Raw genomic sequence first — 16,004 nt, forward strand, 5'->3', positions numbered from 1 at the left:
TTACTCACGTAATGTCTAACCCTGGCACATTATACAGGCCTCCTTGTTCTCAATGCTACACTGGAGCACCTGCTGCGAGTAAATGTCATTCTCCCGCGCCTCGCTTTCCTTGGCACCGTCCTCGTCCTGCGATGTGCGGTTCTCGACCTCCTCCTCGCGAGGGGTTGCCGCATCCGCAGCGATGGTCCGAGGGCTGTTCTGTTCGCCATTGGTGGCCTCCTCGTTGTGCCCGTTGACTTCGCCCGCGGACGATCGGGGAACCGCCGAGTACGTGTTGGACGCCGCGCCGGTTGTCCGCTTCTTGAACGAGGCGCCGGCCCGAGCGACGTTGGTGTCAGCAACCTTGAGCTGCTCCTGGTCCACCGTGAACTGGATGGGGGCAGACGCGGCCATGGTCCGCAGGTAGTACATGCCGGTCTTCAGACCCATCTTCCAGCCCGCAAAGTGCATGCTGGTGAGCTTGCCCATGGTGGGCTCCTTCAGGTGAATGTTGAGCGACTGGGATTGATCGATGTAGGCACCCCGATCGGCCGCCATCTGCAGGATGGCCCGTTGGGAGATCTCCCACACGGTCTTGTACAGGCCCTTGATGTCGGCGGGAATGTTGGGGATGTTCTGAACCGATCCCCCATCCGCAATGATGCGGTTCTTCATGTTGTCCGACCAAAGACCAAGGTCGACCAGGTCCTTGAGCAACCAGGGGTTGACGACCTGGAACTCACCCGCCAGCACACGACGCGAGTAGATGTTCGACGTGTAGGGCTCAAAGCACTCGTTGAAGCCAAGGATCTGACTGGTGCTGGCCGTGGGCATAGGTGCCACCAGCAAGCTGTTACGGACGCCGGTCTGCGCGATCTTGGCCTTGAGAGCATCCCAGTCCCAGAGGTCGGTGGGAGTACGGTCCCACATGTCGTACTGAAGGATACCCTGGGACACGGGAGAGCCCTCGTACGTCTCGTAGGTACCGTGCTCCTTGGCCAGCTCCGCGGAAGCAGTCAGAGCGCCATGGTAGATGGTCTCGAAGATCTGAATATTCAGCTGCTTCGCCTCGGCCGAGTCGAAGGGCAAGCGCAGGGCAAGGAAAGCATCGGCCAGACCGTTGACACCGAGAGCAATGGGACGGTGACGGAAGTTACTCTTCTTGGCCTCGGGGACGGGATAGTAGTTAATGTCGATGATCTTGTTCAGGTTGCGAACCAGGACCTGCACGACTTCATGGAGCTTGCCAAAGTCATACTCGCCACGAACGGCGTCGACAAAGGTAGGAAGGGCAAGAGAAGCCAAGTTGCAAACAGCAACCTCATCCGGAGCACTGTACTCGACGATTTCAGTGCACAGGTTGGAGCTGCGGATGGTTCCCAGGTTCTTCTGGTTGCTCTTCTTGTTGCAAGCATCCTTGTACAGCATGAAGGGGTTTCCGGTCTCGGTCTGAGCCTCGAGGATGGCATACCAAAGCTTCTGGGCCTTGATAGTGCGACGGCCTCGGCCCTCCTTCTCGTACCTGCGTATCATCGTTAGCCAAACGTCTCGGCACATGAGGCATTGGGGGAACAAAGAAAAAAGAAAAGAAAAACTTACTGTTCGTAAAGAGCGTCGAACTCGTCTCCGTAAACATCGGCCAGTCCAGGAGCTTCGTTGGGGCAGAACAGAGTCCAATCACCGTTGGCTTCAACCCGCTTCATGAACAGATCCGGAGTCCAGAGAGCATAGAACAGATCACGGGCTCTCACTTCCTCCTTACCGTGGTTCTTGCGAAGATCCAAGAACTCGAAGACATCCGAATGCCAGGGCTCCAGGTAGATGGCGAAAGCACCGGGACGCTTGTTGCCACCCTGGTCAACATACCGGGCGGTGTTGTTGAACACACGAAGCATAGGGACAATACCATTGGAAGAACCGTTGGTTCCACCAATGTAGGATCCGGTAGAACGGATCCGGTGAACATTGAGACCAATACCACCAGCAGTCTTGGAGATCATCGCACAGGTCTTCAGGGTGTCATAGATACCGTCGATGCTGTCCTCCTTCATATCGACCAGGAAGCACGAAGCCAGCTGGGGCTGCGGGGTACCGGCATTGAACAGAGTAGGGGAAGCATGCGTGAAGTACTTCTGGGACATCAAGTGATAGGTCTCGATGGCTCGCTCGATGTCCTCACCGTGAATACCCACAGCCACACGCATCAGCAGGTGCTGAGGACGCTCTGCAACCTTTCCATCCACTCGCAGCAAGTACGACCGTTCAAGGGTCTTGAAACCGAAGAAGTTGTAGTTGAAATCACGGTCGTACACAATCGCCGAGTTAAGTTCATCAGCATGTTTCATAATTATCTCATATGTTTCCTTAGATATCATCGGTGCTGGCTTTTTATTTTTCGGGTTGACATAGTGGTAGAGGTCGGAGATGACCAGCGAGAATTGCTTCTTGGTCTGCTTGTGAAGGTTTGACACGGCAATACGTGCAGCGAGGATGGCATAATCGGGGTGTGTAACGGTCATGTAAGCGGCAGTCTCAGCAGCCTGAGAATGGCATTAGCAGTTGTCCCTACAGCATGGGTATCTTTCGGAAACCATACCAAGTTGTCCAGCTCGACGGTGGTGACACCCTGGTAGACACCAGAGATGACCTTCTGAGTGATAGCGGCAGCATCGACATGCTCGGGGTCGAGGCTATAACACAGTCTCGACACACGAGCAGTGATCTTGTCGAACTGTACGCGTTCCTTGCGTCCGTCTAGTCACGGTGGTTCTGTCAGCAAAATCTTTCATACAGCAAGTGGCAACGACGAGGAAAGCACGGCGGCGACAATCAAAGCCAGGCATTCCACTCGTTCATTCTTCGAGGGGGAGTGATGATCATGATTGCTTACCTCGCTTGTAGACAAACATTTTCACGGGTGGCAGGAAGTCAAGGGGATCGAGGAACGTGGGAGAAGAAATTAGGATAGGAAAGACAAGAATAGTATTACTAGGATAAAAAGATAATGAAGCTCTGCAAGGGGTATGAGAAAGGAAAGAGTCGTTGAAAGATGGAAGAAGAAGTTAGGAATGGAGGGAGGAGAGGAGAGGGATGGAAAGAGAGAGAAAGAAGTCGGAGGGGCAGAGGCCGTGGTAGATATTTGATGTCGCCGGGGCAAACGCGTTGCCGGTGGATTATCAACGCGAATTTTCGTGTTTGGACCAAATGGATTTCCCTTGCGCCAGAGCCTAAGGCCGGCTCCGGCAACGCGCGGTGGGCGCCGGTCACGTGCGCGCCTCACGCCACGAGACCGCGGCCGACCCGAGCTCGTCCCAGTATGGATCTGCCGGCGCTGACTCGATGCCGAACGGCCTTACTCCTCCTCAGGGCGTCCTTGCAGAATTTCGGTGGGTGAATGCGGCCTGCGTTCTCCATAGTATTTCAGGCCAACTGGGAAAGTGGATTCTTTGGGCCCATTTGGCCGGAATGTTGGGCCGCAGAATCATCTAGTACTACTGATGCCTATAACCAAGTACCACTATGTAGCAGGCGCTCATGGAACACCATTTCCGGGTCCAATTCTCTTTGCAAACATTTACCCTACTCTTCTTGGGCAGAAGCGTTTCAACTAATAGGCGATTCACGGAGAAATGAGATACGGATTAAATGACTGTGGCATAGCATAAATGGTGGGGATATCGAATGATAAATGGATCAGATAAAAGCGGCTGTGGTCGTTACAGCGTGGCTGCGAATCCGACGAAAACAACGGCCGCAAATGCAGCAGCAGAAACATGCTTATCGGACGAGCCAGCCGAGTTGGTCTGAAGAGGAGTTTCTTCGGAAGTCGAGCTGGGACTAGACTCGGCGTTGGAGCTCGATCCAGAGCCGGAGCCGGAGCCAGAGCTAGAGGTGCTAGTCGCAGAAGCAGTAGCAAACCCAGTTCCAGTCGTCGCGGACTGGGTGGACTTGGAGCCGCCGGTCGAGGTCCCGGTAGAGGAATCCGCGGAAGAAGTCGAGGAGTTGATGACTGAGCGTCACGTTCTGTTAGAAATGGTTCGATGTGACCGACGATCAGACATTATAACCCACCAACTTTATGGCCCGCGGAAGAGCAAGTGTCGGCGAATTGCTTCAGAGCATCCTCCTTCTCATCGTCACTACAGGCATCCTCGATATTCTTTCGCACTCTGTCGACGCAGACGGCCTTCAGGTCACCGGGGCGTTTCTCGGGGCTGTTGGTTGAAGCTGTCAGCAGATGGCCGGTATTTCAACGTCGCATTCCTCGTAGCGGAAGTGACTTGCCGTACCCTAGGGCTGAAAGAAGGCAGGCGGAGGAATCCGCAGCAGCAGCGATGTTGCCGAGAGCGAATAGGGACAACAGGAAGGCGGACTTTGCGAACAGCATGATGGCGTAATATGGCCGTCGGGACTTCGAGTAACACGCGATTAAGGGGAAAAGTGACTAGGTCAATCTCGCGGCGGAAATCGCAAGCGAAAGCACTGAAGAGGGGTTGATGAAAAGAAGGACTATATTCAAATGAATGTAAAGAGTGTAGATGGATAGATAGTTAAGGAACGACTGTCTGATCAAAAGGAGCGACAAGCAACGGTCAATCGGCAAACAACCCGTCTTGAAACGCTGAAGAATGGAAGTGGGAGAAGGAAACTAAAGACTCCCAAGAGGAGGACTGACTATCTCGCCCAAGACGGCCACGACCCTGCCGATCCCTCGGCCTTACCGCCGTGACAAACTTACCGTACGCCTTGGATTTTTCCCGGCGGGTCCAACTGCCCCGAGCGCTGCCGGCGAGCCAATCCGCTTGGCCACAGGCGACTGTTCGGGTGGAGAACCCCGGGTGTTTGATTTTTTGCAGCGTAACACATGCGGTATCAATCCGGTATCATCAAATTTGCTTGATCACCCTTTTACGTCCTAACGCTCTGCGCCCAGAACTTGGAGGCCCTTGCCTGTAGGTAAGGTGATAAGCACCTTACGTAGCTGCTACCTGCAATGTGGCAAATGGAGTCGGTAGATAATCATAATTATTCGGAATCCATCTGGAGCTGCTGGCTACCGTGGCTTGTTCCTATCCGCTGAATGGGGAGGATATATATCATGGAGTATTCGATGGACACTGGCAACAACATGCCGTGGTTCATGTTGCTTAATTTTGCAAGACGCTGATCTTCAGCACCGCTAGATAATCCCTGTAGACTTCTATACATTCTCTCAAATTCTCTCTAACTCTCTCTAACTCTCTTGTCGAGAAGAACCTTGCAGATTTTTCCGGAACTGCAAACGCAAACGCAAAAAAACATATATAGCTTGAATCTTCATGATCTTTATCCATTCATTGTCATTGTCGTCAATTCCATAACACCCCTCTACCGGTCCCACCCAGGGTCATAATTACTCGAAACGATTTCCTGCACGTCCAATCGCTCCTCGATGATCTCCTTGCCGTTTACAAGGTCATTCTCCGTTACGCGCTTGTTGGCCTCGGCCTCGTTCGGGGCAATCCCCGCCTTGACATGTCTTTGAACCAGTCTCTTCCGAGCGACCTCGAAGTCGACCTCAACCAGCCAGAGCTCGTCCATCAACTGTGCCGCCTGGTTCCACGGCGCTTTGTTCAGACTGAGGTAATTCCCCTCGAAGAAGATGACCCTGCGACTGGCCGGAATGGCAATATCCCCATCCACGGGGTCCTTGACCGCATGGTCGAAACTGGGCGCGTAGAGACTTTGCGACTCCGGCGTCAACGGATCCCGCAAGGCCTGTACCAGTTTCAAAAACTTCTCCCCGTCGAACGTGAAGGCCGCACCGCGCCGAGCGACGGCGTACTCCGGGTCGGGCATCTGGGCCAATTCAGCCCGCGTATAATGGTATCCATCCATCGGAACGACCGTCGCGACGGGTAGCGAGCCTGGATGTTGTGTGCTATAGAGGCTGTTGATGCGATTGGCCATCATGATGGCTAACTCTGTCTTCCCGGAACCCGGGATCCCACTCACTGCGATCATCAAGCGTGCATCACTGGGCGTGGCTTGAAATTTACCTTGAAGAAGTCTGTTAGCTAGTGCCATGGTCTGACTGCAGGATTTGTTACTATGGAAGGGGGGGGGGGAGGGGAGTGCCGATTGATCGAATGCGTTAACGGAGTGAGTTGCACAAGGCTCAGACCTGTAACTTACCCCATATCTTGTCCACGAGCCTGTCTACTTGGGAATCCATTTTTGGATATGAGGCCAGTATGCTAGGTAGCCGAGGCAGTCCAAACGGCGGTAAACGACCGGGTTCTATGGGGTCAAACGGTGGGAACCCCGCGTTGCTGTGCGCGTGGCCGGCTATAGAGAAAGCCGCGTTCCAGCGGACGTACAGGCAATGAAAGCACTATGGTTTGACACTTGAGGGCTAATTAAGTGACCAAGTCCAGATTTTGCAAAGAATGGATAGGAGGAAATATGTTAATGGGGCGAGAAAGCTCCGCGGCCTATTGAGATAAATAAAGGCAAGCGGCGGGGCTTGTCATCGGAGTGGGGTTTTGCGATCTGTAGCATCATAGCGTGGACCAGGGCATACGTCACAGGGGGGTCCTTCAATGTTCCGGTCTTATTTCACTTCGGGCTGCCCTCGTGGAGGACAAAGACGAGTCTAATAAAGGCCTGGGCAGTGACCCCCTTTTCTCTTCCCCTCCATCAATTGTTCCCTTATTCAGTGCGTGCTCGGTGAATTGGTTCAGCGCTCAAGAACCAGCGACGGTCCTGTCACTGCCTATCTTTCGATTTTTATGAAACGATCACAATACTTCCATTGCCTGGTATAACTGTTTTATACTATCTAGATATCAGAGACCCCAACAGATTATTCAATATCAAAGGTTTGGCGGTCTTGCCCATTGACAAGTTCCTTGCAAACCCCAGCAAATATTGACAGTTGATTTGTCACAAATCTCACAAATATGAATACAGGGAATTTGATCAGTATGAATAACCCCTCTTCATTGCCGAGTGCTCTCTCACTCTCTGCTGTAAATTGTAAGTCACCGCTTAAAACGAAACCAGCAACGCCGAAATGTAATATCCTTCCCAGCATGTCCCCATTCAACCCCGGCATTTCCCCCCGCATCCCGAGATCGGAGGGGAAAGAAAGCAAAAGGATGGTCAAAAAGCTAAATATTTAACACAGAATCATAAATTATGCGAAGATTTCTTTTACGATTGTCTCAATGGTCCGTCTGTACTGTCGGCGGGGTTGGTGGACTCGTCGTTGGAACCAGCCCTGTGACCGAGGGTCCGAGACAGCCCGGCCGCTGCCCACCAGTCGTCGGGGATATCCTCTCTCCGAGCGAGTCGATCCAGGATGGCCTGCATCTGCTGAAGATCGGGGTCGGGGGAGGAGTCGGGAATGGCGAGAGAGATTGTAGGAATAGGAGGATTGTTGCCCATAGTGGACTGCTGCTGAATGTTGTGCGATCGTCTCAGCAAATCGATCTGGCGCATTCGGCGGCGATAGCGTCGGAACAGGGAATTCTGATTGATCTCCTCGTCGGACTCCAGCTCTGAATCGGTGGAACTGGAGTAATCACACGGGTTGAGAAATTCTGGATAGGGGTCAAGGACCATCTGCACGGTTCCCGGGTTCGAGTCCAAAGAGCTTGGAAGGGTGCCGAAAGAGGTCATCGAGCTCCTAGAGGTACCGTTTCTTGAAGCGTTCGTTCCGGCAGCAGATGCCGAAGTGAAAGAAGAACTCGCGCTAGGAAGGGTGGTATCAGGGGTGATGGTCGTCAAGAGCGTCTCCCATGCATCATTGGCATGGTCATCATCAGGGCTCATGCTCCTTTGACGATCTCCAAGGCCATCAACGGCCGACTCGCGGTTTGCCCGGTTTGCCTCGTTGACGGATCGCTGGCCGACTCGGCGCAACAACGGAATGTTCGATGCAACATCCCCGCCAAAGCTCTCGGGTCGGGGAAAAGGCGGGGGAAAAGGCGACAAACGCACGACATCCGGGCGCAATTGAGGGGAACTAGTTCGATGGTGTACGACTGCAGGGTTGAACCGCGGAGTATACGAGGGTGGCTCTTGGTCCTGTCGGCTTGTCACATCGTCGCCAGGGGATGAGCGACGGTACAGATCGGGAACGGTCGGATTACGTGGAATTCTCAACCGCTGGCCAGGACGACTATGCCGGAGGACATCGTTCAGCAGCCGCTGACCGGCCTCGCGTGCGCTGGAATCCGTGAGGCCACTGGTCAGATCAAACGGGTCATCGCCGGAGCCCGAGTTCGGAACGGGAGAGCGCACATGGCGCTGGAGCCCGTTTGTTTCGCGTTCGATCTCATCCACTAGCGGCCGGGGGAAGGGAGGGCGCAGAGTTGCGCTGCGTAAAGCGGAGGAACTACTGTAACGCGAAGGGCGTCGGATGGTGGCCTGGCGACGGATTGCCGAGCGCGCAGCGGCACAGGGGTCTTTAATGGAATTGTTTTTGGCGGCCTCAGTCGAGGAGGGCTCGCGGAACATTCTGCAGAAAGTCAGTCATCACGATGGCCCCGTGCGCTAAACAGCGATGTCGGCAGCGCAACACAGCGCGCGTAAGTCCCCGACGGCAGCAAATCGAACGAAAGCAAGGCAAAAATAACAAGAATGGCAAACAGAGGATCAACTCACGGTATACCCATGACTACAATGAATTGTGTGGCTTTAACGGGGGAAAAGGAACCAAGACCAGACGTCGAGAGGACACCAGGCCAGAGTCACGCTAAAAGTGACGCGAAAGACAGGAAAGGAGGTTGCGGGGGAGAGGCGACAGGATGGATTCTGTTGATGGAGCAGCGGCAAGATTTGGTTTTCCTCTTAACGGTAAAAAGCGGAGGCAAAGAGATTGCCTGAGGCGTTCCCCCGATCGCGCGCCGGAAGGAAGCGCGGAGGCTGGGATTGTGGCGTAGCGAGTGGCTCCGCGTACAATTCAGTACGGCCCGAGTCAGGCACCCGTCGCCGCCTGAGGCACCCATAGCCTTATCACGGGAAACTCCGATAAGGCTTGCCCGGCGCATCGATCGGCGGAGTTTTCGTCGGGAAAGCGCTGCGTCGCTGGTCAACGGCGTCGGAAGGGATTGCAAGAACCTCCTCCCTGTCGAGTCTTCGGGTCCGTTTGACTTACCTCGAGCAATTCTCCCCTCGGGGCATGACATAACCCCCCTCCCTTCGTCCCGCTGTCCAGGATCACATACTTATAGAGAGAGGGATGATTGAACTCGGCCTGAGTCGCATTTCCCGTCTCGTCCAGCAGACATCGCTGAACTGGCAGGCCATCCATATTGCCGGAACAAATGGCAAAGGCTCGATTAGCGCCTATCTGTCCCATCTGCTGACGTCCGGGGGGGTTCGCTGTGGCCGGTTTACGTCCCCGCACCTGGTCGACCGATGGGATTGCATCACCATCGGCGAAAGAGTGGTCCAGGAATCTCTCTTCCGGCAAGTCGAGGCCCAGGTCAAACTGCGGGATCAGGCCCTGGGAATTGGAGCGAGCGAGTTTGAGCTGTTGACCGCAACGGCCTTTGAGATCTTCCATCATGAAAGGGTGGAGATAGGGGTGGTGGAAGTTGGCATGGGCGGTCGGTTGGATGCGACCAACATCCTAAAGGATGTTCTCGTGTCGGTGATCGCGAAGATAGGGCTGGATCATCAGAACCTGCTGGGAAACACGATCGAAGAAATCACCCGAGAGAAGGCCGGGATTTTGAAGCGTGGGGTTCCGTGCGTGGTGGACGGGACCAATTCCCCTGCGGTGATTACTACTCTCCAAGACCGTGTCAAGGAGCTGGGTATCGACGCAACCTACACTCGCCCGGAGACTCCCAATGAGCACGCTCCGTCGCTTGGCCAACTCTTCTCCAAGCTTGATCTCTTGCCGCATCAGCAGGCCAACGTTTGCTGTGCTGTATCGGCCCTCAAATTTGCCCTACCAAAGCTACGCCCCGATCTAGGGGTAGATTCGCTACTACCACATCTTTCGAACGTCGAGTGGCCGGGGCGCTTGCAAAGTATCTCCCTGGCGCCTCTCATTGCTCGAGAAGAACCTATTCTACTCGACGGTGCGCACAATAGCCAGTCTGCCGAAGTCCTTGGGCAGTATGTGGAACGCCGGCTACGTCCGCAGGAAGGGAGCGTTACCTGGGTCATTGCAGCATCGCGTGGGAAGGATATACCCGAGCTATTCGGCTCCATCATCAAAGAAGGCGACCGTGTCGCGACGACGGCATTCGGGCCGGTTGACGGGATGCCGTGGGTCAAAGCAGTTGAACCCGAGGAGCTCGCTACCTGCGTTCGGTCGTTCTCGGGCATCGGAAAAGTCCAGTCATTTGGGACGGACATTGTCGCTGCCATTGATTGGGCTTCGAAGGAAGCTAATGGCAGTCCGATGGTCATTGCTGGCAGTCTTTACCTTGTATCGGACGTCCTCCGTCATCTGCGGGAGGCGAAGAAACAGCCACGAGCCATGGTCCAGTCTTAGGTATAGTGGTGGAAGTATTAGTGCTAATTCCGACGATGATTATCTCAGTCGCAGCATTGGATTAATGTGTATATAATTTATTGGCGTTCTGCCAACCGTCGTAATGTAGCATACAGCGAAGAATTGAGCCTGGAGCATGCTCTATCTGCGTGCCAGATCCACGCGTATCCCCAAGCCTTAGTAATCATAGACCACGGTCTTAGATCAAGACCCTGAGCGACTGCATCGTAAAGATGAGACCGCTCGTGTTGAAACGAAGTGGAGCGAAGCAGCTGGCAGCCAAAGCGATAAGGCTGATCGGAGATACAGCACAAGCCGGGCGCTGCTGCGTCATGCGCCAAACCGCCGGTGGAGAAGGGGAAAGTTCAAAACACCCTTCAATTTGCTGCGCTTCCCTCAGCAGCCACCACGGTAGGTGCCACATCGTGCTCGATCGATCTTGTTTGTCGATACCGGTGGGTTTATCGACTAATTCAGTCTCCTCCCCCAGATCCTATCGGCGACAATCCTCGGATGAGAAGTGACGCGTTGGTCGAACGCGGCTCTATGGGTGTGAGAGCCCGAATTCCTTCCGTATGGCTCTTCTGCTTTTTGCTTTTTTGTATTTGCTTTTTGGGCCTTCCTCCACAATCAAGCGGTGATCATGCCATGGTTTTCCATCGGTGGATATGCCCACTGCCCGTGCTTGTTTTTTGTGTGCGCTTTCTTTCTCGCGATGACTGACAACTCACGCCCCAAATAAACAGGCTCGGCTGACATGAATGATTTCGACCGGTCCCCTGGCTCCTGCCTGTCCATACCTGCCGTCGCTTACCTGAAACCCTGCATTCCGAGACAAATCGGTTAAGTCGAAGCGATCCGAAGACAACTGAGGGGGAAGTTGATTCACCACCTGCCCGACGATGGTCTCTCGATCCAACGAGGGGAACGAGGGGCCTCCTCCATTCTCTAAAGCAACGAACACCCCCGCCAAAACACGGATTGCGAGACTCGGCTCCAGCCCATCAAAACGAGAAGATAAAGCAAAGGATGACCGGGTGATTAAGTCATCAGCCAAGGATGTTGCGGAACTTAAGGATTATGTATGGATCTGGACCCAGGGTTGCTCTCCAAAACAAAGATTCGGCCCGCTGACCTACCAAAGCAATTGGGGGACTGCCTGGGGAAGGGCGCGTTCGGGTCGGTTTACCGGGCCCTGAACTGGAACACCGGGGAGACTGTCGCTGTGAAGCAGATCAAGCTCGTGGACCTTCCGAAGAGCGAGCTGCGTGTTATTATGGTACTGGACTTTCGTTCCCTGATGTCCGGATTTCTGCTAACAATCGTATGCCACAGCTGGAAATTGATCTGCTGAAGAATTTGGATGTGAGATTTTGACATCTGAGGGTTTGTGCAGAGAAGAAGCTGACAAACTTTACTCCAGCATCCTAACATTGTCAAGTACCAAGGATTCGTGAAGTCAGTTGAAACTTTGAATATAATCCTCGAGTATGCCGTCCCCCAGCTCGGCACTTTGAGGTTGGATTGCTAATGGCGCCAGATATTGCGAGAATGGCTCCCTTCACTCAATCGCAAAGAATTTCGGTCGTTTCCCGGAGAACCTTGTCGGCCTATACATGTCGCAGGTGCTCCATGGCCTCTTGTATCTTCACGAGCAAGGTGTGATCCATAGGGACATCAAAGGGGCCAATATCCTCACGACAAAACAAGGCCTAGTCAAGCTGGCCGACTTTGGAGTGGCCAGCCGTACCACTGGTCTCAGCGAATCTAGTGTTGTCGGCACACCGTACTGGATGGCTCCTGAGGTCATTGAACTTTCGGGTGCAACGACAGCCTCTGATATATGGAGTCTTGGCTGCACCGTGATTGAGCTGCTTGAGGGGAGGCCTCCTTATTACAATCTTCAACCGATGCCTGCTCTTTTTCGCATTGTCAACGATGATCACCCCCCGCTCCCGCAAGGTGCTTCGCCGGTGAGTTTCTTTCTTTATTTCTTTTCCCCTCCCGTTTTCATTCACGATCGGAAGTCTCGGTCTCTGACAAGGATACTAGGCCGTCAAGGACTTTTTGATGCAGTGCTTCCAGAAGGACCCTAACCTCCGTGTCTCGGCAAGGAAACTGCTCAAGCACCCATGGATAGTCAACGCACGTCGATCAGATTCCGTGGTTCCCAAAAAATCGACAGAATACGAGGAAGCCGTGAAAAGTGTTCAAGAGTGGAATGAAGCCCTGCGGTCACCGAGTGCAGGAACCCTCCGGAAGACATTTAAAAATGACAGTCAATACCCCGGGGCCCTACCTTCGTCTCGCAATACGCCGACAAAGGACTCACTACCGTCTCCAATCGCGACTCATGTGGCAGATCGATTTCGGTCTCCGATCTCTCCGGAAGAGGATAACTGGGACGATGACTTCGCCACGCCCATTTCTCCCAGCGCTTTGCAATTGCCTCACCTGCGGCCACAGGACAACTTTGGAGGGATGCTGTCCTCTGAGAAGCTCAAAGCTTTTGCATCTCTTGATGGGACAGTATTGAGGTCAGAGGACAGCTTTGATGAATTTGAGGACTCTTTCCAGGACTCATTCAATTCCGGAGAATTAGATCCCCTAGAGACTATCCGCCCTTCGCCGCCGAAGCGAGCCACTGAAGGCGGGCAACCACAGAATCCCTCGCGGTACAATCTCCCCAACGGCTCATTCGCGCCGATGCAGAACGTGCCGATTCTAACACAGAATCCGGTGCCACCCATGAGGCAGCCACGCCCAGCATCGTTTTACAAGGAAAACTCAGTCGAAGATTATTCGGATCTAATCAAGGCCAACGAGGACGTTTTGGACCGCAAGCTGGGTGCTTTTCAGGTGAGCAATATTCTTTTAATTCAACAATCGCCAGAATCTGTTTCTTCTAACACCCGCCTAGGAGGTGGATGAAGACGCCGCGATGTTAGAAGATTTGGCCTCGAAAGATTTAGTTCGATATCAAACTCCGTCCGAGGACAGACGAGATCAGCAGCCTCAACTTAGAAAACAGATTTCTGTCAAGCGCCACCGATCAGCAATCGAGATCCAGCGCTTCACAGAGAATGAGACCGATGAGGATTTCTCTGACATCCTAGGCACAGATGCAGTTACTTTGGATAAGTCCGAAAGGAATCGAGCCCCAGACCCAAGCACGTTGATGCTGAACTCCAAGCTCTCGAACAATTCTTGGCTCGGGGACCAGGATGACGAGGATGATCCCTTTGCCCAGTTGGAGGAAGGGCTAGATGAAATGGATCTGGAGGCTAACATCGCCCGTGACAAGCACGCTCGACTCCGCAATCAAGTCGAGGGACTTGTGAGCTCTCTCAAAACTTCGCAGGACGAAGACGTTCTCGGGGAAATTTCAGAGCAGCTGTTGACGGTTTTCTGCGATCTCCCAGAAACGAAAAACATCATCATAAGTGCCCATGGGATGCTGCCGATTCTGGAAATTCTGGACATGTGCCGTCGACGAGACATTATCCTATGCCTGCTGAGAATTGTAAATGCGATCATTTTCAACGACTACGAAATTCAGGAGAACCTCTGCTTTGTGGGAGGTATACCTATCATCAACGAATTCGCGTCGAAGAAATATCCCCGAGAGATCCGACTCGAGGCCGCGGCATTCGTACAGCAGATGTATCAGACCTCTACACTTACCCTGCAGATGTTTGTCAGTGCAGGAGGATTGAACGTGCTGGTGGAGTTCTTGGAGGATGATTACGAGGATGAGCGAGATCTTGTCCTGATCGGAGTGAACGGCATCTGGAGTGTTTTCGAGCTTCAGGTAAGAACTTTCAGCAAAGAATGTAGGCGTGCAAATCTCACAAGTACTCCAGGGCTCAACACCAAAGAATGACTTTTGCCGAATCCTTTCTCGAAACTCTGTTCTGGACCCTCTGTCCCTCGTTCTCAGTCGGGTTTTGGACGAAGAAGGGGCCTTAGCCGAGGTTGTCGAAGGCCGTATAGCAAATATCTTCTTCATCTTCTCCCAAGCAGAAAACCACGTCAAGGAGATGGTTGCCGAGCGGACGGTCCTGCACAGTAAGTATCATCTGAGGTTTGATAGCCATGGGGATTTCTGCTGACAGCTCTTCCAAAGGGGTGTTGAAAGAATTGAAGCGCATGACGCCCGCACACCAGATCACCATGTTGAAATTCATCAAAAACCTATCTATGCTGTCCACGACGCTCGACTCGCTTCAGAATTCGAATGCGATTGATGTGTTAACGGATTTATTAAGATCTACCATTAAACGCCCGCATTTCCGAGAAGTGTCCAACCAGATCCTGAATACGATTTACAACATGTGCCGCTTGAACAAGTCTCGACAAGAAGACGCAGCTTTGAATGGCATTGTGCCGCTCCTCCAGAAAATCGTGAAGACCGAGCGGCCACTGAAGGAGTTTGCATTGCCCATTCTTTGCGACATGGCGCATTCCGGGAAAGTTGGTCGGCGGGAGTTGTGGCGCAACAAGGGTCTTGCGTTTTACATATCGTTGCTCTCCGACCCTTATTGGCAGGTCACAGCATTGGATGCCATCTTCACTTGGTCAGTGTGCACCCGCTGAAATCGAGCCTGCATATCGCTAACTCTAACTTGACGAACAGGCTGCAGGAAGAGACGGCCAAGGTTGAGGAGCATCTGCTAGAGAATCGCTATGACAAGCTATCTTTCACGGATTCGATTATCCGGTGTCTGACCTTGTCAAAGGCCAACGCATTTGAGAATCTCCTGGAGCCTTTGCAAAAGCTTCTGAGATTGAGTCCTCCGATTGCCTCGACTCTCGCTCGGCCAGATCTGTTCACGCGGATTGACCAAAAATTGCATCACAACAAAGCTGCCGTGAGACTGAATCTACTCCGCATTATATCCAGCATCTGTGATTCAAGTGAGGAGCAAGGCGGACTTCTCGCCAAATACGGCCTTTTGGATGCAATTGGAGAGCTCGAGCACGACCCTGCCATCCTCGTGAGGGACCTGGCCGGGAAGCTTATAAAATCCAACGAAAAGAGCGAGGCTTACGGACTCGGTAAACGCAGGCAAGGTGTGAGACGGATGAGCACCTCCACCACGCCGCCGGGGTTGCTCACCAGCCAGTCCAGTCCGACCACGCCCCAGTTCAACCGGTCTAGTCAATCTAAGGCATACTACGAGGGCAGAGAAAGCCAAAGGCATCCACGAAACCCTCTCAGCGGATCGGCACTGGCACTCCGGCCGGGGAGTAGGGACGGCGCCAACTCTGGTCTCGCAGCGGGATTGAATGGGAGTTCTGGCGCGTCAAGACATCGGATGTCGCGAGGAATCTCTGACAACCGGTTGTCCCATGTCGAACTGCTACCCGATGAGAACCCTCGGCCATCCAATTCGATGTCGCGCCGACCATCAATCATCCCCCGACGACGACGTACGGCACCGGCAGATGCAGACTAGGCGCCATACATACGCGGTCGTCTTTGCTGCATCGTTTCCCTCCGGTTTTTTTTTTGTTTCTGTCCCTGTGT

At 53.4% G+C, this 16,004-nt stretch overlaps 6 protein-coding genes across 6 annotated transcripts; 2 read left to right on the forward strand and 4 right to left on the reverse strand.

Moving 5' to 3' along the window:
* Positions 1–15: 15 nt before the first annotated feature.
* P170DRAFT_421104 (ribonucleotide-diphosphate reductase subunit RNR1) lies at positions 16–2,888 on the reverse strand (the record flags this gene model as incomplete). The annotated part of the gene is made up of 4 exons (XM_024847341.1): positions 16–1,501; positions 1,579–2,519; positions 2,576–2,733; positions 2,870–2,888. The coding sequence occupies 4 exons, from the start codon at positions 2,886–2,888 to the stop codon at positions 16–18; spliced, it is 2,604 nt and encodes an 867-aa protein (XP_024709688.1).
* A 522-nt stretch (positions 2,889–3,410) lies between these two features.
* P170DRAFT_432024 (putative GPI anchored cell wall protein) lies at positions 3,411–4,628 on the reverse strand. The gene is made up of 3 exons (XM_024848171.1): positions 4,269–4,628; positions 4,051–4,193; positions 3,411–3,988 (listed from the first exon to the last, which is right to left on the reverse strand). Exons 1-3 carry the CDS (start codon positions 4,364–4,366, stop codon positions 3,696–3,698), a joined length of 534 nt encoding a protein of 177 aa, XP_024709689.1. The 5' UTR covers positions 4,367–4,628; the 3' UTR covers positions 3,411–3,695.
* Positions 4,629–5,187: 559 nt separating this feature from the next.
* Positions 5,188–6,426, reverse strand: P170DRAFT_460539 (kinase-related protein). The gene is made up of 2 exons (XM_024851947.1): positions 6,154–6,426; positions 5,188–6,017 (listed from the first exon to the last, which is right to left on the reverse strand). Exons 1-2 carry the CDS (start codon positions 6,191–6,193, stop codon positions 5,347–5,349), a joined length of 711 nt encoding a protein of 236 aa, XP_024709690.1. The 5' UTR covers positions 6,194–6,426; the 3' UTR covers positions 5,188–5,346.
* Positions 6,427–6,781: 355 nt separating this feature from the next.
* Positions 6,782–8,787, reverse strand: P170DRAFT_505154 (uncharacterized protein). The gene is made up of 2 exons (XM_024854265.1): positions 8,629–8,787; positions 6,782–8,482 (listed from the first exon to the last, which is right to left on the reverse strand). The coding sequence occupies exons 1-2, from the start codon at positions 8,637–8,639 to the stop codon at positions 7,174–7,176; spliced, it is 1,320 nt and encodes a 439-aa protein (XP_024709691.1). The 5' UTR covers positions 8,640–8,787; the 3' UTR covers positions 6,782–7,173.
* Positions 8,788–9,025: 238 nt separating this feature from the next.
* P170DRAFT_432027 (dihydrofolate synthase) lies at positions 9,026–10,620 on the forward strand. Its single transcript, XM_024848172.1, has one exon. The coding sequence runs from the start codon at positions 9,206–9,208 to the stop codon at positions 10,472–10,474; it is 1,269 nt and encodes a 422-aa protein (XP_024709692.1). The 5' UTR covers positions 9,026–9,205; the 3' UTR covers positions 10,475–10,620.
* Positions 10,621–10,964: 344 nt separating this feature from the next.
* P170DRAFT_373406 (serine/threonine-protein kinase) lies at positions 10,965–16,000 on the forward strand. Its single transcript, XM_024845241.1, has 11 exons — positions 10,965–11,061; positions 11,221–11,556; positions 11,619–11,753; positions 11,810–11,839; positions 11,898–11,962; positions 12,015–12,447; positions 12,527–13,333; positions 13,395–14,285; positions 14,338–14,542; positions 14,601–15,051; positions 15,111–16,000. Exons 2-11 carry the CDS (start codon positions 11,377–11,379, stop codon positions 15,931–15,933), a joined length of 4,020 nt encoding a protein of 1,339 aa, XP_024709693.1. The 5' UTR covers positions 10,965–11,061; positions 11,221–11,376; the 3' UTR covers positions 15,934–16,000.
* Positions 16,001–16,004: the final 4 nt, after the last annotated feature.

Source organism: Aspergillus steynii, assembly GCF_002849105.1.
Source record: "Aspergillus steynii IBT 23096 chromosome Unknown P170scaffold_1, whole genome shotgun sequence".
Lineage (NCBI taxonomy): Eukaryota > Fungi > Ascomycota > Eurotiomycetes > Eurotiales > Aspergillaceae > Aspergillus > Aspergillus steynii.

Coding starts and splice junctions, on each gene's coding strand:
- P170DRAFT_432024 (XM_024848171.1), bottom strand. CDS start 4,366: ATGCTGTTCGCAAAGTCCGCCTTCCTGTTGTCCCTATTCGCTCTCGGC. Junction 4,194..4,268: donor TGCCTTCTTTCAGCCCTAGG/GTACGGCAAGTC, acceptor TTCAACCAACAG/CCCCGAGAAACGCCCCGGTG. Junction 3,989..4,050: donor TTCCGCGGGCCATAAAGTTG/GTGGGTTATAAT, acceptor CGTGACGCTCAG/TCATCAACTCCTCGACTTCT.
- P170DRAFT_460539 (XM_024851947.1), bottom strand. CDS start 6,193: ATGGATTCCCAAGTAGACAGGCTCGTGGACAAGATATGGG. Junction 6,018..6,153: donor GCTCGTGGACAAGATATGGG/GTAAGTTACAGG, acceptor GACTTCTTCAAG/GTAAATTTCAAGCCACGCCC.
- P170DRAFT_432027 (XM_024848172.1), top strand. CDS start 9,206: ATGATTGAACTCGGCCTGAGTCGCATTTCCCGTCTCGTCCAGCAGACA.
- P170DRAFT_373406 (XM_024845241.1), top strand. CDS start 11,377: ATGGTCTCTCGATCCAACGAGGGGAACGAGGGGCCTCCTCCATTCTCT. Junction 11,963..12,014: donor ACTTTGAATATAATCCTCGA/GTATGCCGTCCC, acceptor TAATGGCGCCAG/ATATTGCGAGAATGGCTCCC. Junction 14,286..14,337: donor GGAGTGTTTTCGAGCTTCAG/GTAAGAACTTTC, acceptor CAAGTACTCCAG/GGCTCAACACCAAAGAATGA.